The 20,002-nt window shown below is 52.5% G+C and overlaps 1 protein-coding gene across 5 annotated transcripts in view; it reads right to left on the minus strand.

The window, feature by feature from the left end:
- TTC21A (tetratricopeptide repeat domain 21A) overlaps positions 1-19,962 on the minus strand; it is a 32,519-nt gene extending 12,557 nt beyond the window's left edge. The window contains exons 1-14 of one of the 5 annotated variants that reach the window (XM_034662211.1): positions 19,803-19,961; positions 18,413-18,542; positions 17,485-17,595; positions 16,653-16,819; positions 15,153-15,275; positions 13,156-13,313; positions 10,331-10,415; positions 8,592-8,690; positions 7,481-7,673; positions 5,022-5,119; positions 4,656-4,856; positions 3,838-3,967; positions 1,903-2,060; positions 1,457-1,672 (exon numbers count right to left, since the gene is read on the minus strand). In XM_034662211.1, coding sequence (XP_034518102.1) covers positions 1,457-1,672; positions 1,903-2,060; positions 3,838-3,967; positions 4,656-4,856; positions 5,022-5,119; positions 7,481-7,673; positions 8,592-8,690; positions 10,331-10,415; positions 13,156-13,313; positions 15,153-15,275; positions 16,653-16,819; positions 17,485-17,595; positions 18,413-18,542; positions 19,803-19,829 — 1,896 coding nt within the window. In that variant the 5' untranslated portion in view covers positions 19,830-19,961. Of the gene's footprint in view, positions 1-1,456; positions 1,673-1,902; positions 2,061-3,837; positions 3,968-4,655; positions 5,120-7,480; positions 7,674-8,591; positions 8,691-10,330; positions 10,416-13,155; positions 13,314-15,152; positions 15,276-16,652; positions 16,820-17,484; positions 17,596-18,412; positions 18,543-19,802 lie in introns of all 5 variants that reach the window. The other 4 variants (XM_019792967.2, XM_034662209.1, XM_034662210.1 and 1 more) reach the window with 4 other exon arrangements.
- Between the last annotated feature and the right edge of the window lie 40 nt (positions 19,963-20,002).

A 20,002-nucleotide genomic window follows, 5' to 3' on the forward strand; every position in this document is an offset into this window, starting at 1 on the left:
GGATCCCCTCTGATCACTGCTCATTCTCAAATAAGATTCTCATTTCCTTTTCTCAGGAACGAGGCTGGGGAGGGAGAGGGCCTAGCACAGCTTCCCTAGAAGCACATTTCCTCTGAGCGTTCTGTGGGTCCTCCCTTTTGGGGCAGACTTTGTGAGAAGGTGGGGGGTCAGGATGGAACCCCTGGCTCACAGGGAAAGCCTCAGTTTGCAAATCTGTTATCCTAGCAAAGCCAGCTACAGAACTGATTTTCTGGTCATTTCCCTCCTTACTTTCCCCTGGCCCATGTGTCTTAGAAAGGAGTCCGGACAGAGAGAAGCAAGGAGGCATTTTAGCAGACAGTCCTTGTTCAGTGGCCCTCCCCTTCCAAAAACGGAATGTCCCTGCTTTTCCTGGCCTGACCACATCTCCAGTTCAGAAAGTTTCAAGCAAATGCAGGAACCTCAGGCCCTCACTCAGGGCACCCTGCATTCTCTCTCCCCCAGGGACGGTAAGTTCTGAAAGGACAGGGAGCTTGCCGGCTGCTCTCCTCTATCTCCAGCCCCCACATGGCACCTGGCATATAGCTGGTCCTCAATCACTAGCCAAATAAATAACTCTTCTGGGATGTGGCTCTCCCCTAATTTTGTTATAGATGGAGATTCCTTCTCCATTTTTAAGTCTTGTGTTCCTTTTGGCAGATTTAAAGGAGGAAAGTACAACAAACATGCTTCCACATCCCCATCTTTGACCAAAGGCTATTTTTAACTTGAAGGAGAAAGGGCCTCATGGGCTGTTCCTTCTCAATGGCAGGATCATCACAGAGGCCAGATGTCCCAGTACTGGTGGATCACAGAGATGGTCTTGAAGCTCCGCTGACAGACCCCTTTCCCGTGAGCAGGTGGGTGAGTGAGGACAGCGGGGCCAAGGGAGCATGTGAAGCCAGCTCCCCTCCCCCCCCCGCCCCCCTAACATGACCCCCCCCAACTCTGTGTTCTCTGCTGCTCCTTTACACCAGCATAGGATGCTCAGGTGCTCCCTGCCTTTGCCTAGCCAGACCTCCCAAGCCCCCATGGCTGCCTCGTACAGTTGAGCAAATTGTATACCACAAAAGTCCAAGGGGATGCAGTTCATAAAGGTTGTGGTGTGATGATGGCATCCATTGGAGCTGTACATCGCCCACTCTACGTGACCACCTGTGGCTACCCTCATGGGTCTCTGTGCTCTGCCTGTGTGAGATCCTCGTGGGGACAGTGAGGTAGGCAGGGGACAGATCATGAGGACTCGAGGGACTGGGCCTTATCTTGAGGGCATTGGGAGCCAATGAAGCCTTTAGGCAGGGGTAAGATATGCTCCCAGATGAATAAAGGCTCAAATAATAGCACAAATAAACATCAGCCAGAACCAAAGAGCCTGGGTTGATTACCCTGGACCTCCAAATGCCCCAGTCCCAAGGGAAGAGAGCATGACATTTCTTACCAGCTCCCCATTCATCCGGAGGGCATCTGCCAGTTCCAGTAAGATGGATACCCGCTCGCTGGGCTGTACAGAGGGCCCACGGAACTTCTTGCCTTCTTCCACCTTCCGAGTTGGTAATTTTACGATCATTTTCAGTGTCTTTATGGCTTCTGGATAGTCCCCAGACTTGTTGAGGGCTCTCGCCTTGATGTAGTGGTAGAGGGGGTGGTCTCGGACCTAGAGGAGCAGAGTGGAGCACGGGGGCTCTAGCATGCTGCTGCTGCTACTCATAGCACCCAGCCTGGAGAAAGCTCTAGAAGCCCACTGAGACTGCCCCTGCCTTTGGGCAGCAGAAGGGTCTGAAGGCTGCAGGGAGCTCCTGGGACTACCCTCCCAGGGCAAGTAGGGGCTGCAGCTAGGTGGGCTGTGGGGTGCTGGGTGAGCGGCTGGGCATAGAGGACCCACACCTGGAAGTTGTGGCTGACGCCCAGCTCCAAGCAGTGGGAACACATGGCAAAATTGCCCTGCGCCAGGTAGATGTGGGACATGAGGAGGTGGGCATCCACGGAGGTGGGGTCCAGCTCCAGGCAGCGCTGCAGGGTGCTTTGGGCATTCTCTAACTCTCCTAGAAATGAGAAACAGACCTCTACATCCAGGGGTCCCTTGGGACTCCCAGGGCCCAGTAGTAAAGGCAGAATGAAGTTTCTATGTCCCTTTACCCGGAAATACCCAAGTTGGCCATTTAACCCTGCTCTGTTCTGTTTCACTCAGATGTCTCTTCTTAAAATCAGGACTACATTTTGTTCCTTGACCCAGACAAAAGCCAGGAAACTCAAACCATGGCATGAACCCTCCTTTCTCTCTGTAACCCTCAGGGAGACGACTAAGTCACGTCACTGCTCTGTCTGGAAGCTCCGGGGAACACTTAAGTCTTGATTCTCACACCTCAGAGCAGAAGGAAACCTAACAATAATGGCAACTATAATAGCCCCAACCTATGAACCACCTGCTCTATGCCCAACACATGCAAAGCACTTTTAGAAAGGGTGGTTTAATATTTGCTGGGCCCTACAAGATTGGCAGTATTATCTGTGTCTTTTAGCTCTAGGACTGGAACCCCATGACGATAAGACACTCAGCTTGCAAGGGACCAAGTCAGCATTGAAATCCAGGACCATTGGCTCCTGAGGCTGAGCGCTGAGTGCCCTGGCACGAGGGGGCTACGGGGTCTCCCTGAGGCCAGGCTGGCCCTCAGTGGGCAGCAGTGGCAGCCCCAAGAGTTGGGTGCACTGAGCTGGTAGGACGGTTCTCCTCCCTCTGCATCCAGGTCTCTCAACAGCTCCTGCTCAGGGTCCATAACCTGGTGGGTGGGGAGCACCTGCTTGTGGATCCCAACTCCCCGATCCTTCCTTGTGTGCTGCAGAAATGTGAAGATGTCACTATGGCAACCTAAGCAGCTGGAGACCTGGCTTTGGCCCTAAACCTGCTTGTTGGCAGCTGCCAGCAGCCCTGGGGGCATGCTCCTGCTCTTGCCTCATACCCAGGAGCCCTTGAAACTGTGGGCAAGCCTGGAAACCAGATAAACACTGGGAGGCCGGAGGATGAAGATGGGGAAGCTCTCTTGCACAGCGTGACCCACGCAAGGCAGTGCCGGAGGCCAGACAGATGCCTTGGCATTTGGGATCCTTCAGAAGCCCCCAGCACACCAGAGATCGGCTTGTCTTCCAGGCACACGTGGGTGCAAGGCCTCCGGGGGAGAGTACTCAGAGAGGACAATGAGGCTCCCATGGAGGCTTCTCCCCCTTTCCCTCTCTCTCTCCTGGGCCTGGGCCTTCAGATGGAAGACGCTGGAAGGATTTTGCTCTGGCCACCCTGAAAGCCTAACGCTACAGGGTGTTACCTCCCCATGAGGCCCTCCAGACCACCTTTAAAGAACTGCAACCCTGCCACGCCCTCCCCTCCCCTGCTTTAGTTTTCTCGGTGGCATTACTGTGTCCTAACAAACAACGCAGGGGTGTGCTTAGTTAATATGTTTACTGTCTACTTCCCCTCACTAGAATGCAAACCTCATGAGGGAATTTCTGCCTATTTTGAGGACTCGTGGAGCCCACCATCAGCGTGTCCCTGGTGTATAATGGAAGTTCAGGGACTCTTACCTGGCGCAGAGGAAGGAAGCAAGCAGCAGCAGGCCGGGTGGGAGAGAGCCCTGCTGGCGAGGGAAGTCGAGCAGTTTCAGGGGAGTGGAGACCAGACACGCGGGCAGGCCTGATGAGGGCGTGTGTGTGTGTGTGTGTGTGTGCATGCACGCGTGTGTAAGAAACACCCCAGGCAGGGGGCCTGTGGGCGCTCACCCAGGGCAGTGTCTGAAGAGATGAGCAGATGTGAGGGGCCCGCGGGCTCACCTGAGAGGTACTTGACCTGAGCCATCACATACAGTGGGTCGATCAGAGCTGGTGCTGCTTTGACTACAGGATTCAGGATCACGGCGACTTGTTTAAGGAGTGGAGACACGATCTGGCCTGGCGACCGCGGCTGGAGGAACACAGGGTCTGGCTGTACAGTCTGCCCCGTGCCAGACAGACTCCTAAAGCTCTCAGAAAACACTGTGTCAGTGAAGGAATTTTACTTCATTCCACATGTGTATTATCTACTCTGTGCCGTCGAGGGCTAGGGCATAAGCTCTGGGGAACGGGGACTTGGTTTTGCTCGCTACTGTGTCCCCAGTACCTAACGTGGAGTCTGGCACATACATGGTTAGTGCACTTGATAAATATTTGCGGGACAACTCGTTACATGGCACTGGGGAGACATGATCCTTGCCCACAGGGAATCTTGGCTGGCTGGGAAAATAGGCAAACAAGTAAAGCAGACAAACAAATGATGGTTAACAGACTTCTTAGAAGACTTCTGGAAAAAAGGAGCCTGGTTATTCTCTAGGATAAAGGCAGGGGCCAGTGCCTTGCTCCCCTGCATGTGGTCTGTGGACCAGCAGCATGGGCATTACCTGGGAGCTTGTTCCAGAGGGAGGCTCCCTTCCTCCCCCACCTCACCCCCCCCCCAATTAGAATCTGCACTGGAACAACTCTCAGGTGATTCGTATGCTACACATGCAGGTTTGAAGGAGAAGGAGTTCCCCAGCCGCAGGGGCGCAGAGCAGCCTGGTGGCCAGCCAGGCGAGGTCCCTGCCTCTGTCCAGACCGAGGCTAGGACTTCTGCTAACCTGCTTGGGGCAGAAGAACAAGTACTCCTTGGCGAGGCAGACCAGGAAGAGGGGGTCCAGTTTTTCAAAGTACTCGGAGCCCAGGGGGAGGCCCTGCATGCTGGAGAAGTGTAGCTCCGTAGCCTCCTTCAGGAGGGCAGTGGCTTCCTGCTCCCCCTTGTGCTTCCGGGATGCCAGAAGGGCCTGGAGGAAAACTAGCACCTGTGGGAGGCAGGTCCAGGTCTCAGCACCAACGCCAGCTGGGCAGTGGGCAGGCGAGGGTGACACAAGAGTCCAGGCCATGTGGGCTGCTGGATAGTGGAAACTGGGTGGGAGGAGAGTGGGGGACCCAATCGTGGAGCAACCCATGCCCCCAGAGAGCTCGACCTGAGACTTCCCAAGGGACTGCTGCACCTCCTTCAGGAATTCCAGCTGGTGCTCTGCCTCCTCCAGGTGGCCGTCCAGGATCTGGCACCAGATGACCCCTGGGCCCAGGATAGAACAAGCATGAACAGCCGGCTCTGACAGGGAGCCAGCAGGCCAGCCCGCCAAGGAGCACAGATGAGACAGTGGAAGGAAGGGTGAGGAATGCTCAGGGTGAGGAATTCAAAGCATGAGGCAATATGGAAACACATCCCTAGCTCACACTCCAGCTTTAAGCAGGTCTCTCTCCAGGGGTAACCACCATTAACAATTTGCGGTATATTCAACCATCTTTCTAAGCATTCATTGATGTCAGCAGCGTGTACATGTCTACGCGATATGCGTCGATTTATACACATCCACCCCGCTCTCTTTAATGACAACATAATATATGCCACTGCGGATGCGACATTGTATTTGACTGTGGCCCCACTGAAGGACACCTCATCTCACATTTAGTTTGTTTTTGACGCTTAAATGTTGCACGGCCACGGTAAACATGTTTCCGTGTTGAGCCGATGGGTCAAAGGGCATGTATATCTAAAATGTTGACAGATAAGGCTGACTTGTCCTCCAGAGACATTTCAGTTGATATTACTGCCAAGAATTTGAAAGTGGCCTTTCCCCACAACCTTGCAGACATGCTTTACTCTTTTCCAGTCTAAAAAGTGAATAGCAACTCATTTGAATTCACTTTTTTCCTTATTGCCAGGGAAAAGGAAATTTTTTTTTCATGTATTGAATGGCCTTTTTCTTTTCTACTATGAATCTCCGTACATAGCTTTAGCCTGTTTTTCTCTTAGGGTTGTTTTCTTTTCATATATTAACATGATTAATCCTTTGTAACAAACATTTTCCATTAGCTTGCCCTTTACATCTTAAGTATTTTTCAGTGTCTTTTGCCGTCCATTAGTTTTAAATTTTTGCATAGTCAAATCGGTAAGATATTTTCCCTTCCAGCCTCTGAGTTTCTCCCAGGGAAGCCAAGTCCGATTGAATTTTTAAGTTTACATATTTAATTCATCTGGAGTTTATTTATTTTTTATTTTTTAACTTATCTCTACCCCCATCCCCCAACGTGGGTCTCGAACTCACATCCTCAAGATCCAGAGTCATGTGCTCTACCAACAGAGCCGATAAGCTGGAGTCTATTTTTGAGTGTGGTTTGAGATGGGAGCTTCCCTTTACTTTTTTCATACTGGATAGCCACACGTCCAGCCACGAGTTATTGAAACCTACCACCATATTGGCTTGAAATGTCACCTTATTCGTAAGACCTGTTTCTGTGCCATTTAGCTGTCCCTTTATTCCAGCATCGGCCTCAAGCTGACTTAACTACTGCTGTTTCCTACTGTGTTTTGGATTTGGGAAGACAAATCCATCTATTCTTACTATTCCTCCTTTATAGGTATTTCCTGGTCATTTTGGTGTATTTATTCCTGTCTTCCTAATTACCATCTTGATTTTCACTTCTATCCATCCCACCATTTGGCTCATCTATGGAATTTTATACTTTGCAATCGTATTTTTAATTTTCAGTAACTTTTTTGTTCCCTATAACCTTTTTCACAGTAGCCTGTTCTTTACTTGTTGATTGACATTATAGCCTCTGCAAACCCTGGAGATGTTTTAGTGGGGGAGGGGGAAGTCTTCTCTGTATCTGACTTTAACTTTGCTCCTCAGAGGGCCGTGGCTTCGCCTGTTCCACCCGGCCCCTCTTTCAGACTGTTAGCAGATTTACAAATGGACTAGACTGATGAGTATTAGCAGCCAAAGCACATTTCCCAAATTGTTAAGGTCACCGGTTTTCCGAGACCGGTCAGATGAGAGGGTGACTCCAGCTGACACCTGACAGCACGCCTGGGCTGGTGTGTGGGATGGTCATTCTGGCTGGTGGACTTCCCTTCGGGCTGACGGGCTGGGGGTCTCCCCTGAACGAGGAAGTGGGGAAGGACTGGGCCAGGTGGGGGAATGTCAGGGGATGTGGCCCGTGTGTGGAGCAGCAGTCTCTGGTGGTGGGAAGCATGGGGGCTCTGCTCCCTCCTGCCCCACCCCCCTTAAGGCCTCCTTGATTGCATTCTCTGCCTGTCAGTAATCCTCCTGTTATCTCGTTATCTCACTGATGGCCCCACCCAGCTTCCAGTGACCCTCAGCTTGGTTTTTTTGTTTGTTTGTTTTTTAAATTTCCGTTGCTCCTGGAGCTGTCTGGGGGGAAAATGGGTCAACTCATATCTTCAGCTGCCCCATCTCTGCCACTGTTGACGTACGGGTTTCCGTTTCTATGTCGTGGAAAGGCACCCCTCATACAATGTACGCCCAAACTCACACAGGGATCTTCTGGATCCATGGAGGCTACCCTGCGACCTGCCTTCCCTCGGCTCCCCGCTCCCGCCCCGCCCCGCCCCGCCCCAACCTGCATAGACCTGTTAAGGCAGCCACACTGCTCTCGTCCAATTTCATGGCCTCCGAGTACCACAGAGACGCCTCCCTCACTTGATCCTGCAGGATGAAGAGATAGCCCAGCTGTGTGGCCACATGGGCATAGGACGGTGTGGCCATGAATGTGCGCTCGATGAAGCCACACACAAGCCGTAGAATCACCTGGTGTTTCCCACACTGCAAGGAACAGACACACGGGAATAGAGAAACCAGTCAGTCCAGCGTGTTTGAACAAGGCCACGTCAGAAACGGGGGACACTTTGACAGGCCTGCTGGGGGCTGCTCAGGAGAGCCTCAGGGCTGCCTGCCACCCATAGCTGGGTCTATGCAGTTGTGCGGCTTCCAAAGAACCTCACCCTGGCCACATCTGGGGAACCTGCCTCCAGGCACAGGGCCCTCCAAAGGGCCTATCTCCTGTCTGGCCACAATAATTGGTCCAAGTCACCAAGAAGTTTTTCAAAAACTGAAGCGCGGTGAGAGAAGCTCTTTTGTGTCCCGTTGATGGGAAGTGGCCCCTGCCAGATGTGTAGAATGAGCAGAGAGCATCAGACACAGATCTGTGGCTCTGTGGGAGAGATGGTGTCCCCATGGCATTTGACCCCACAGTTCTGGTTCCCAAGGCCCCAGAGCTATCCCAGTTTTTGCAGCAATTCCTTCTAGTAAATCTTGCTTTGGGGCTGAAGGGTCTGACAGAGACAGATTGTTTGGCAACCTGCCTGATGTCAGAGAGGTACAGGCAGGCCCGCCTTTCCAGATCACTTCCACAGAGAGAATATGGCAGTCGGGCGCCATGGCCAGGCACAGCCCTCTTCCCCCAAATAAGGGACCTCCTACTGCAAAAGCACTTCCAGACTCAATCACGATGATCTTTACAGCATCTCTGAGCAGCATTTGGGCCCAGATACAGAGCCTACATGATACAGTTATTGGCCAGAGGCAGGTAGGGGCCGCTGGGTATGGCCCACCAGCCTGAGAGGCCAAGTTTGAGCCAGAGAGGGGAGGACAGGGTATCCGGGCAGCTTTCAGGGGGCCACAGCACTCCCCTTAGGAACATAGCAAGAAGTACGATTTCAGAAACTTGGAAAACCTTCTTACCAGCCTGCTAACCACAAGAATTTTTTTAAGATGGAGGCTTGGATTTTGGGGCTCTCTTGTCTCCAGTGCCTTAATCAGATTTCTAACATGACTGGCAGCCTGTGGGGGACAAAATAGACAAGGTGAAAGGTAACATAAAATGGGAGTTGGGCAGAGGTTTCAACCCCAGGATCCCCTGGGAGATCTTACAATACATGCCTGGGAGCCAGCCCCAGAGATTCGGATTCAACTGGACTGGGGTGGGCCCAGGATTATTTTAAAGCCCCGTAGGTGGAGCTTTTGGGAGCACTGTTCAGCAAGAGCTGGCACTGCCACTTTGTTCACAGATTTGTGAAGAGAAGGTGCCGTTTCCAGACCCTCCCCCCCCCCCCCNCCCCCCCCCCCGCCCTGCCAGAGCCAGAAGCCAGCTGTCACGGTGCCCACACAGCAGCCCACCAGGCCGGCAGCGCACCAGCTGGGCTGGCTCGAGAGCAGATGGTCACGGTGGGTCCCTGGCCCTGAGCCTCTGCTCCATGTGGACGGGAGTCACCACACTGGTGCCTGTCCACACTCCAGTGAATCCTCCCAATGACCCTGTAAGTCACTGTAACTGTCTGAACTTTCCCATCTGGCAGACGAAGGGTCAGAAAGGTTAGGGAATTCGCCTGAGGTCACTCAGCCAACTGGGTGACTGACTCCAAAGCCTGTGTTCTTTCCAGCACAAAGTTGTTGAAGTGCTGGAAGGGAAACCCTGGATGGGGCGGGACTACTCTGCTTAGTAGATGCAAGCATGGGTAGCACTGAGCAGCCAGGCCTGGGGAGAGGGGTGAGCCCAGGGGTTGAGATGGGGGGTGGGGGGTGACTGAGGGGCATTAATGCTAACTCTGCCGCTGGGATTAACCCTCAGGCCAGGCCCCAGGCAGGCCTGCCCAAGGTTCTGGGAATGCACAGAGCTGAGGACAGGCCCATTCTCCTGTTCCTACCCAGAGATGGCACTGGGGCCCTTGGTGAGGGTTCCTCCCAAGTATGGACTGTACCCTCCATCTCACCCCACCCCACAAAATCCATAGTCTCAGAGCTGTGCGGAAGGAACCAGAAGCTTCCTCTTCCCATCATGAAACCCTTACAGACTCCTGATTTGCCACTCTTTACAGAGGCAGTGCATTTATTTAAAAGGCAATGTTGTGGCTGAAAACACAAACTCTTCTTGAAAATAAAAACCTGTCTGGGCATCAAGGTTTTCATGAAGAATGCCAGATGTGTCTGACTGTGTTTGAAGACTGTTTTGGGTTTCTTTGGAAAACTACAGGGCTTAGGAGCAAGTCTGGGGCCAGGTCCTACCTGGCCAATACCTGAGCGGTTCCAGCCACTCCTTAAAAAAATGGCATTTCCCGAAAAATCAGGCACTACTCCAAGTTCTCCTACCTGTCATCCCACTTAGTCTTTCTGACAACCCCACAAAGTGGTTGGAGTTATCTTCAGTGTATGAATGAGGAGCCTGGGGCTTCTCCGGGTGAACCTGCCCAGGCTCACACAGGTAACACAGGGCAGAACCAGAGTCAACCTCACTCCCTGCCCAAAGAGCAAACCACAGCAGACCCCCTGACCTCCTCCTTATAGGGAGGTGAGGAGGAAGGGAGAGAGCCGAGACCCAGGGAGCACCCTCCGAGGCCCTGGGGATGGGGGCACTAAGAGCGATCCCCCCCCTCCCTGGCTGTGCTTGTTTCAAGGCCCAACTCCTGCATCTTGAAAGAACTTACTGTGGTCATGTTTCCTTCTCTTGCAAGCTCATGTACAGCTAGGATTTGGTAGGCATCGATATTACAATCATCTTTTTCTAGGATCCTGGAATAGGAAGAGGAGCCCCATGAACTGAGAGTATTCGTAGGCCAGGCTAGCATGGTGTGGCAAGCCACTCACGATTGTCTTGAAATATCCATATCCAGTCTCCCTTTCTCCTTTCAATAATGGAACTCACCATCTGGCTGGGCTCATGGCTACCCAGAATAAAGACTACAACTCCCAGCCTTCCCCTGCAGCTGAGGTGTGGCCCTGTGATTAAGTTCTGGCCAATTGGATGTGAGTGCAAGTGCCCCAGGTGACATCAAGCTGTATCCTTAGAGCCTGCCTTCTCTTTCTTCTCTTTCCTTCTTCTTGCTGGCTGAAACGTGGACCACATGAGCCACATCCCAGGAATGGTAGAGCAGCAAGACATAAGGGGTGTGGGACCCTACAGAGTTAAGTTGCTGCCCCAGTCCTGGACAACCACCTAGACTTTTGCTTGAGAGAGGAATAACCTCTCATGTTATTTAAGTCATGTATCTGGGGCGATTTGTGACAAAAGTCTATTCATATTGCAAGTATCACAGACATGATCATGGTCCCATGGTCCCACGGTTCCAGGGTGGTGGAGAGGTGCTTGGGGAGTCGTCTGTGGTTGAATGATAGAAAGGGAAGCTTGCTTTCCATCATGTGTCATTGTGAAGACACAGTTTCCGGTCATACATACTATGGGGTTTTCGATATTCTGTTTCTTTATTGGAAACTTCCTATTTTTCAGCCTGGTCAGGGATGCCCTTGTACTTCATAGAGGGTTATTCTAATTAACATACAAAATTCCAACAGGATTGATTAGGCAGTCAACATTCAAATGGTTCTAACCCTTTAGAGTGATTCTGAAGGTACTGGCAACCAAATACATTTGGAAATTAAAGAAAAACTTTTAAATAACTTATGGACTAAAAAAGAATCAGAATGGATATTAGAACATTCTTAGAACCAAATGATACCGAAAATATCACATCCAAATGTGTAGATCCTGCTAGAATGGGACCTTGAGGGACATGCACAGACTTAAACAACTTACATTCTAAAAGAAAATTGAGAATGGATGAACCAGTCATCCCACTCAAGAGTTAGAAAACCAGAGCAGAACAGCCCATAGGAAGGAGTTGGCAGGAAATCATAAAGAACAGACATTAACAAAGCAGAAAACAGAGGTGTGATAGACACCAGCAACAAAACTCAAAGCTGGGTCTTTAAAAAGACTAATGAAAGAAACAAATTACTTTAATGTTGATGAGGAAAAATAAGAGGGAAGGGAAAAATAAATAATATTAGGGATGTAAAGAGAAACACACCTAGAGGGGGCAGAGATTTAAAAAACAATGGGGGGAGGGTGCCTGCCTTGCTCAGTCCGTAGAGCACGGGACTCCTGATCTTGGGGTTGTGAGTTCAAGCCCCACGTTGGGCGTAGAGATTGCTTAAATAAATAAGTAAATAAATAAACAAACTTTAAAAACACATTTAAAATTTTTCTTTTAAATAAAAAACAGTGGGGGAGTTCTGTGAACACCACTGGCTGGGGAAACCTCCAGAAGGGCAGGCATTGGGTGTGGGATTCAGCCTGTTGGCACTAAACACTGTTCCCCGTGGGCAGGGCAGCAGGGCTTGGGCGAGGGAGGCTGTGCACACCATGGTTGTGGCCTTCAGCCAGGTGTTCCCAGGATCCCGCTGGACGAAGGCCAAGCCTTTAAAGCAAGCTCTTGACCCAGCTCCTGCCAAGGACACTGGCCAGGTGTCAACTGTGAGAGAGGGAAGCCGAGGCCCACAAAGGCACTCACGAGGGGGCCCCTGTGGGCTGAGCAGGCTCGAATCATGTTCATTTGCTACCGGGCACCTCTCTCTGGGATGCAAATTCCAGGGCTGATCATTACAGGTATTACCATCTCTCCACCAGGAAGAAAGAGGTCTGCTTGTGTTTTGTTTTGGTTTTGAACTGTGCCGTATGGTACCACCATTTAGTAATGATTCATAGTGATGACTTGTGGTCACTCAGAAAAAAAATAATCCATTAACTCTTTTTAGGAAGAAAATGAGTAGCATACATTTTAATTTACTTAATGAAAATAGTTCAAGTGTTAGAGTTTAAAGAGTAAGCTTCAGTTAACTCCGAAAATTCCATCCTCAGAAAACCTTCCATCAAACATCCCTCCCCCCAAGTGGTCTTTATTTCTATCGACAGTGACAATGCTCCAAGGTCACCCCGACTTGGTGTCTGGCTTCCACAAGCCCCAGGAACTCCCCAGCTCTGGCTGTCTGGCCGATGGGCCCAGCCTCAGCTAAAAGTCTTCTCCCGGTCACCAATGACCTTGCCCCCTGAAGTTTTTATCACAGTATATCATACCCATAGTTTAAAACAAATAATGCAACAGTACCTTTATGCCCCCCCACCCCTACTCTTTAGAGGCAACAGCTTGTTGCCCTGTAACCCTGGGTGCTTTGGGTGCTTTGGGTTCTTTGGGTCACTCCCCCCACCTGTCTCCTAACAATGTGCTTATATCTCTAGATATGCCCATTTCTTTGTCCATCAGAGGCCACGGCCTCCCTGCCCTCCCCCCGATATGATATGATCGCATCACTATTGCTACTTCCTCTGTTGACAGTATTTACTTTTATGTCTTGTTCCATCAAATACATGGTGTCTGCCCTCTCCCCAGCTTGTAAGATGGGAACATATTAGCTTGCGAAAAAGGAAGGCAGCAGCACACTGGTGCACTGGTGTCGGCTGACCCCTGCCCCTCACCTGTGTCCTGTTTCGACCGTCTGCTCCCAGTCCTGCCGAGCCAAGAACAGCCGCATCTTTAGGACCAGGGCAGGCAGGAAGTTCCCTGAGGCAACGGTGATCTGGTTCACCACCTCCAGCGCCCCCGAGTAGTTCTGCTGCAACATGAAGTAGGTTGCCTGTTGAAAGCCCAAGAGAAGAGCCCCCATCAGTGCCCACGAAGGGAGGTCGGGGGAGAGGGGGTGTCCGGGTCTCTACCAGAACAGGAGCAGAGTCTGACACAGGGGCGCTGCAAGTCCCCTCAGCTGTGCCAGGGAATCCCTCCAAGCCCCAGGGGAAGGAGTCATCCCTCAAAGTCACAGATCAAAGTCCGCAGCAGGCTTGGGTTCCTGGACAGGCAAAGCAAGGGCTCAGGGGAGACAGGTGAGCCCTAGCAGGTGTGGGATATGGCAAGTCCATGTGTGGGCCACCTCCAGGGGGAGACCTGAGGGTGCTGGGCACTTTCCAGTTCCACATATGGCCCACTCGTTTGCCATTCACTTTCTTGAAGTGTATCACTGAAAACTGCTCACTCGGGCCCAGGGTCAGTTCAGGCTTGCAGGCAACCCCCTTGATAGCTTTTTCTCTGCCAAGGCCCACTGGGCTGGGGTTCTGGCCTCTGCAGGCCAGTGCGAGCCACCAGGTTCTCCTGAGTGTGTCAGGACGCAGGTGCTCGCGGGGCAGAGAGCAATGCTCCCAAAGGACTTGAAACTGTATTCTGAAAAGGATAGCTTATGTTAGACCTTCGGCAACCCGCCCTCAAAAGACTTATTAAAAACAAGAGGAGTATTGTTCTAGATAGATTGATGCATAGATGTGCTCACTGCAGCACTCTTTCTAAGTGTAAACTGGAAACAATCTCAATGTCCAAACAATAGGAAATGGGGCTGGCAAATTATATGAGGTCCATACAGCAGGGGATTGGTTTAATGGAGCTCTTCAAAATGACACCGGCTTATGACAAAATCTTACATAAAGAAAAGGAAACGCAATGATAAGATGCCTTATGATTACAACTAACTTAAATAGCAACACCATCTCCCTCCCTGTGGAGGGCGCTCAATGGGGTCCCCTTCAGGACCAGGAGAGCTGGCAGCTGATAGCTTGCTGGGGGGCCTGCCCCCTGGGGTCACCCATGGCTAAAGGCAGTGGCCTCATGCCAGGTCACCCCTTCCCCAGGGGTAGCCCCTATCCGGCATGTGGTCAGGGGGGAGGTCAGGGATAGGCCACCCAAGCTCTAGAACCCCAAGTTGGCTGAGGCCTTTGCTATGGCTGTGTCACAGCCCGATTTCTCCTGCTATCCAGTCCTGCTTCTGTCCCTTTCCCCACAGGTGTTGGTCCCAAGGGTGCCCCTGATACACCTGCTGCACGAGGCTCTCCTTGGCTTCCGCTTCCCAGAAAGCTCTTCTAAGGTACACCCTGAACCACATGCATAGAAAAAAGACTGGAACACACTAAGGCCCTGAAACGTCCACATGAGCTGTTTGGAGGGGGAGCGTGAAGGATGTCATTTTAATTCACCTTTTGACTTTTTTAGCCTTCTGTTTTTTTAATGAGTACATATTCATTTTCTAAGAAAATATATACTAAGAGAAGAGAATAAGAGGGCTAGCTTTTCCTTCACAGATTGATTCAGTGGGGGTCACATAAGGAAAATGTAACTTAATTTAAATTGAGATCAGAAAACACAAACCACATAGATCCCTTCTCTTTTGGCCCACTGAACTTAATAGGTGAGAAGAGAAAGCGTGATAGAAAGATGTGGAGAAAAAAAGACCCTGAGAAGACCCCATGCAGAACGAGACGGGGACTCAGACTGAGCAGGCGTGATGTTGAGAACCGAGTGGGCCCTGGGCTGCTGTGTGACCCTGACCCTCTCTGGGCCCCCACTCCTCATCAGCCAGGTGAGGGCCCAGAGACAGAGGGTTTCTGGCTCTAATGGCCCAGGTAGGGATCTTTCCCCTCCCCCCACTGCCCACCTTTCCCATCAGCCCCAGCACATCTTTGCTGTCCTGCACTCCTTGTTCCAGGTACTTGATGGATTTCTTCACGGTGTGGGGCTTGTCTGAGGTGAGGTCCACCCAGCCTCGGAGCACATAGCCCTGGGATCAGAACAAGACAGAAGATGAAGTCCTGGGTCTTGCAGAGCCTCAACCCAGCCTGCTCTTCTGCCTCATGTCCCACCCCTGTCACTCTGCACCCTGAGACCCCTCCAGGCGCACCTCCTTGCAGATCCCAGGACAGCCCAGCTCCCTCCCACTGCCAGGACTTCGCTCTGCTTGCTCCTGTCCCCAGTCCCCACACAGCGCTCCCCGGCAAATCCCTTCACCTGATTAACTCCACGAGTCTCTCAAATTCCACCTAGGAGGACCCTCCTGTTGGAGGCCTTCCGTGACCTTCCAGGGTGAGGGTGGGCCCTCCCCAGGAACCCCACGGCTCTGCTGTCCCAACTGACGTACTCTCACCTGTCTTGTCATTGCCTGTTTACTCTACACTGGGGTCAGAAGGCCACCATGCGTCACTGGGCGTGGCTTCTCCTGCTCTCTCCACGCCTTAGCCCAGCGCAGGGCCTGGACTGTGTGGGAGATGGGAATGCCTTCTTGGGGGGTGAACAGGAGCCATTTGGAGCTCGAGGGCCTTGTGGGCTCTGCTCCAGTCTTCACCCAGCCTGTGCTGGCAGACAGATGGCCAGGCCTGGGAGGTGAGGTCATGGGGCACTGGGGTGACACTGGCCTGAAGTAGCCCTCATGCCCTAGACCAGTGCTTCTCAGCTCTCTCCCATCACTCCCCTCCTAAGGGGCCTTTTCAGACATTTTCCTTAATCATTCCCTCTCCCTCCAAGACATTTTAATATCACAGATATACTACTATCTGTTTATGCAGTGTATAAATCTGTGTTTTATACGTAAATGGTAAGATTTTTTTCACCCCCTCCTCAGGGAACCAATTTTCACCCCCTTGGGGGTGAGATCATCCCTGCTGAGGTGGCAACGAGCCTGAGCCTAGACTGAGGCTTCAAACTCTACATTAGTCCCGATGCACCGCTTGTGAGAGCCACCGCGTGTGAGAATCTGCCGTATGGGCCACCACTGATACCCAGCAGACCACTGCAAGGAGGGAAGGTAGGCCCAGCATAGCCAACTGGTCTAGTTTTCCAAAAGAACCCAGAAATCTGGGCTTTTAGGCAAATATCTTTTGATTTCAAAATGTTGGCACCTAATCCAAGATCTAAAAAACACACAGTAGAGGCCTCAGAACAGCTGTGTGCAGATTAGACTCTGGACACACGCCAATGTGTCCTCAGCTAACCCCTGAGACAACGTGGGTGGGGGCTCCTATGGGCCCGGGGGTCTCGTCAGTGCCCGGGTATGGCGCTCTCCCAGTCCCAGGGAGCTCACGGGAGTAACGGCCACCACCCTCGGCTGTGTTGGGAGGCTGCTCTCTGCAGCTGCTGTCCCCTTGATGCCTGAGGCAGGTACCTCTCTGGAGCTGCTGGAGATCTTCAGGGTGCGGTCGATGTACTCCCGGGCCTTGTTGTGGCGGCCCATGAGCCAGAGGAAGAGGCCGGCATAGTACAGGGCCGTCGCGCTGGCTATCTTGCGGACTTCCTTCAGGCTGCTCTCGAGCTCCTGAATGGCTTCCTGGTCTGTGAACCCGAGAGGAGGAAGAGGGTGAGTCAGAGGGAGGAGGGCTGCCTGGTCCTGCAGGAGGCACTGAGGGCCCCGGGAGCTGCCTCTGGCCACTCTGAGCCTCCTTCAACACACAGCAGACTACATGCCAGCCCAGGGCCTGGAAACCACAGGAGCCGCCCACGCCGGGACTTGGGTTTGCTGTCTGAGGTTTCACTTTTCTCCCCTGTGCCCAGCAGTTTGCCGAGCAGACAGACCAAACTGAATCCCCTACCTCAGGACCACAACCCATCCTGAGAAGGGAAATAGTTGTTTGTAGTGTCTTGGATTCTTTTCCTGACTCTAGACTGGTGGACATTAGGGGTGGAATTATTTATATCAACTTCATTTGTCTCAACAAAGTCTGGACAAAGGAAAGCAGGGTGTCTTCCCAACTCGGGGGATCTGGAAAGAGGACCCCTCCCACTGTCATGCTCTTTGCCCAGACTCAGCTGGACCTGGGCACGGGATCTTCCTTGAGGACCCCAAGGGGAGAGAACAGAAACCACTCCTCACTGGCCAACGGCAGGGGCTGTCACTGGTGCACCCACCTCCTATGACAGCCCTTGGGGGGGCTGCGGCTCTGGAGTGGGGCTGTCTTCCCGCAGCGGGGCCAGGCCTTGCTGGGCCTGGCTGCACTCACCAATGGTTTCACAGCACTTGTGAGCGTAAATGAGGGCCATGATGGAACACAAGGACACGTCTGGATGATTCCGGATGCTCTCCAGGTTGCTGATGGCATCCTGGATGTGTTCTGCAAAGAAAAGCCCACATGGTTATGTCCCCAGAGGGCAGAAGGCTCTGTGGCAGACACATGGGAGCCCTTGTCGGAGCTGACTCAAGGCTTGGCACCACCTGGCTTCACCCAGAATCATTAGGCTAACTGGTCCAAACGTCCCCAATGGCCCAGGTTCCCTGAAATAGCTGCTGGTCCCACGGTCCAGGCTGCCAGGGGCTAGAGGGCTTGGAGCTCAGATGTACCTGTGAGTACTTGAAGAGACACCTGTGAGGCCAGGATTTGGGGCTGGGAGTCAGTTCTGAAGAAGGACCTCAGGGCATTCCCAGCTAGCTGCTCAAGAGCCTCAGGGTACACGTACTCCTCTGCGTCCATTGACGTTGGCCATCCGTGGCTCTGCCAGCCCCGGGCCCAGGACTACCTTCCAACTGTCAGTGAGTCAGCACCTGCGTGAGGCTCGCTCTTCCCCCTGCTCCTGCACCATACTTGCCTTTACCCATACCTACCACTTCCTCCTTTTCCTGCACTACCAGTTCCCAGTTTCCAAGCCTGGGATTCACCCAATGAGCAGGCAGTCATGTCTCCCCACCCACTCATTTTTCAGAGAGGGAAACTGAGGTGCAGAGCAAGGGTAGTGAGCTCTTTGATGTCTCAAAGGTCAGCTAGATATGTATTACACAGCCATGTGTGGATTAACCTGGGAACCTAGCTACTGAGTGTAAGACTCTCTCCATGGGAACATGGCTGGGGTATAAGGAGACATTCCAGGTGGAGCCAGAGTGTCAGTGCTGGGCTGGTGCCTGAGGTCAGAAGGCCAACACTGGCAAGTCCTTACCTTCCCTGAGGATCCCATAGGTTTTAAAGAACTGTAGGACAGGGTCATTGCTGAATTTTTCCAGGCCCAAGGCCGCAGCCTGCTGCACATGGCGGAAGTACTGTTCCTGGCTATAGTAAATGATCCCAGCCTGTGGAGGGGAAGACACAGTGGCAACAGCCCCAGTCCCTTCTCTCTGTTCTGACCCACTTTCTCTCCTATTCTCTGCTCCTCCTCCATTCTGCAAAAGGCAGGCAGGGAAGAGCCCTCATTTTGTTCTTCACCAGCCCCAGGAGTAGCTTCATTGCAGTTCCCCAGGAAGGAGCTTGGACATGTTTGTGAATTATCCACAGAGTCTGGTTCAAATGTGATGGAGAATTCAACTTAGGCTTTGTTTTAGGAAGGGAATAAGGGGAAAGAGAGAGGACCAATAGCAAGAATGGGGACACCACCAGTTAGAGTTGTAAGTTACTGGGGTTAAACACTTGTTGGGAACAGTATCAAGGGCTTTACACCCATTATCTTACGCATTATTGTCTCCATATGCTCCATAGTTGAAGAAGCTGAAGCCTATAAAGACCATGGCTTGACAAAGGTCATGCAGTAGTAGGGGCTGAGATTGCAAAGTGAAGTCTCACTTCCCCTAAGGTTTGTGGGTGCTGGGGCTGGGGAGGAGATGTGGTCGGGTTGTGAACAGTCTTGTGGGCCATATGAAAGAGCCGGGACAGCATCCTCAGGGTAATAGGAAGCAGTTGGAATGGTTTTAAGCAGGAGGAGGGATGTGTTCAGATATGTGTGTGTGAGTGGTGGTGGTGGTGGTGTGGGGACTGCTGGTGAAGAGAGACCTGAAGCAGAGAACTTCTTGGGGTGTGTGTGGGGGGTACTGTTTCAGATGCCTGGGGAGAGATGGTGGGGATCCTGGGCTAGGAGATACAAAGCCGTGGGTTCTGTCAGAACACTTGTAGGAGCTGACATTTCCTGCTGATAGACAGGACCCGATGTGGGAATGGAGAAGAGTGAAGGCTGTAGGATCAAACAGTGGTGCCGTCTACTGAGGTGGGGGACGCAGAAGAAGCAGAGGCAGGTGAGGGGGAGATGATGGGAGGATGATAGAGAAGGGTTTTGGATCCCTTGGTTGGGGGGAGCTCGAGGACAAGACTGGGTGGAGATGCTGATTTGGAGCTCAGGGTGCACAGAAAACACCAGCAGAGAAAGATGCGCTCGCAAAGAACAGTGAGGCCAGAGGGGGCCAGGCCCTTCATTAGCGGCCGGCCGGGGACAGCGAAAGGCGGATGAAGGGGACAGCAGGAGAGGTTGGAGAGGGGACGGGAGAGCAGCGGGGCGCGGGAGTCTCGGGGCCAGGGGCGGAGAGTCCCAGAGGGAGCGGCCTGGCCGCACTCGGGCCACGCACCATAAGGGAGGAGTCATTGCCGCTCATCTCCGGGCGCCCGCGGCTCCGAGTCCGGGTCTGGTGCGGCCGCGCGGAGGTGGATTCCCAAGTAAGGGTCCTGGGCACGCCTCTCGCGGCCGGAAGTTAGAGGCGCGCGTCCTTGGAAACGGAGGTAAGGCCGGTTGCTAAGAGCGTCAGAGTCAGGGGTGGGAGAGGCAGGC

The sequence above is a fragment of the Ailuropoda melanoleuca genome, chromosome 6 (genome assembly GCF_002007445.2).
Source record: "Ailuropoda melanoleuca isolate Jingjing chromosome 6, ASM200744v2, whole genome shotgun sequence".
In the NCBI taxonomy this organism is placed as follows: Eukaryota; Metazoa; Chordata; class Mammalia; order Carnivora; family Ursidae; genus Ailuropoda; species Ailuropoda melanoleuca.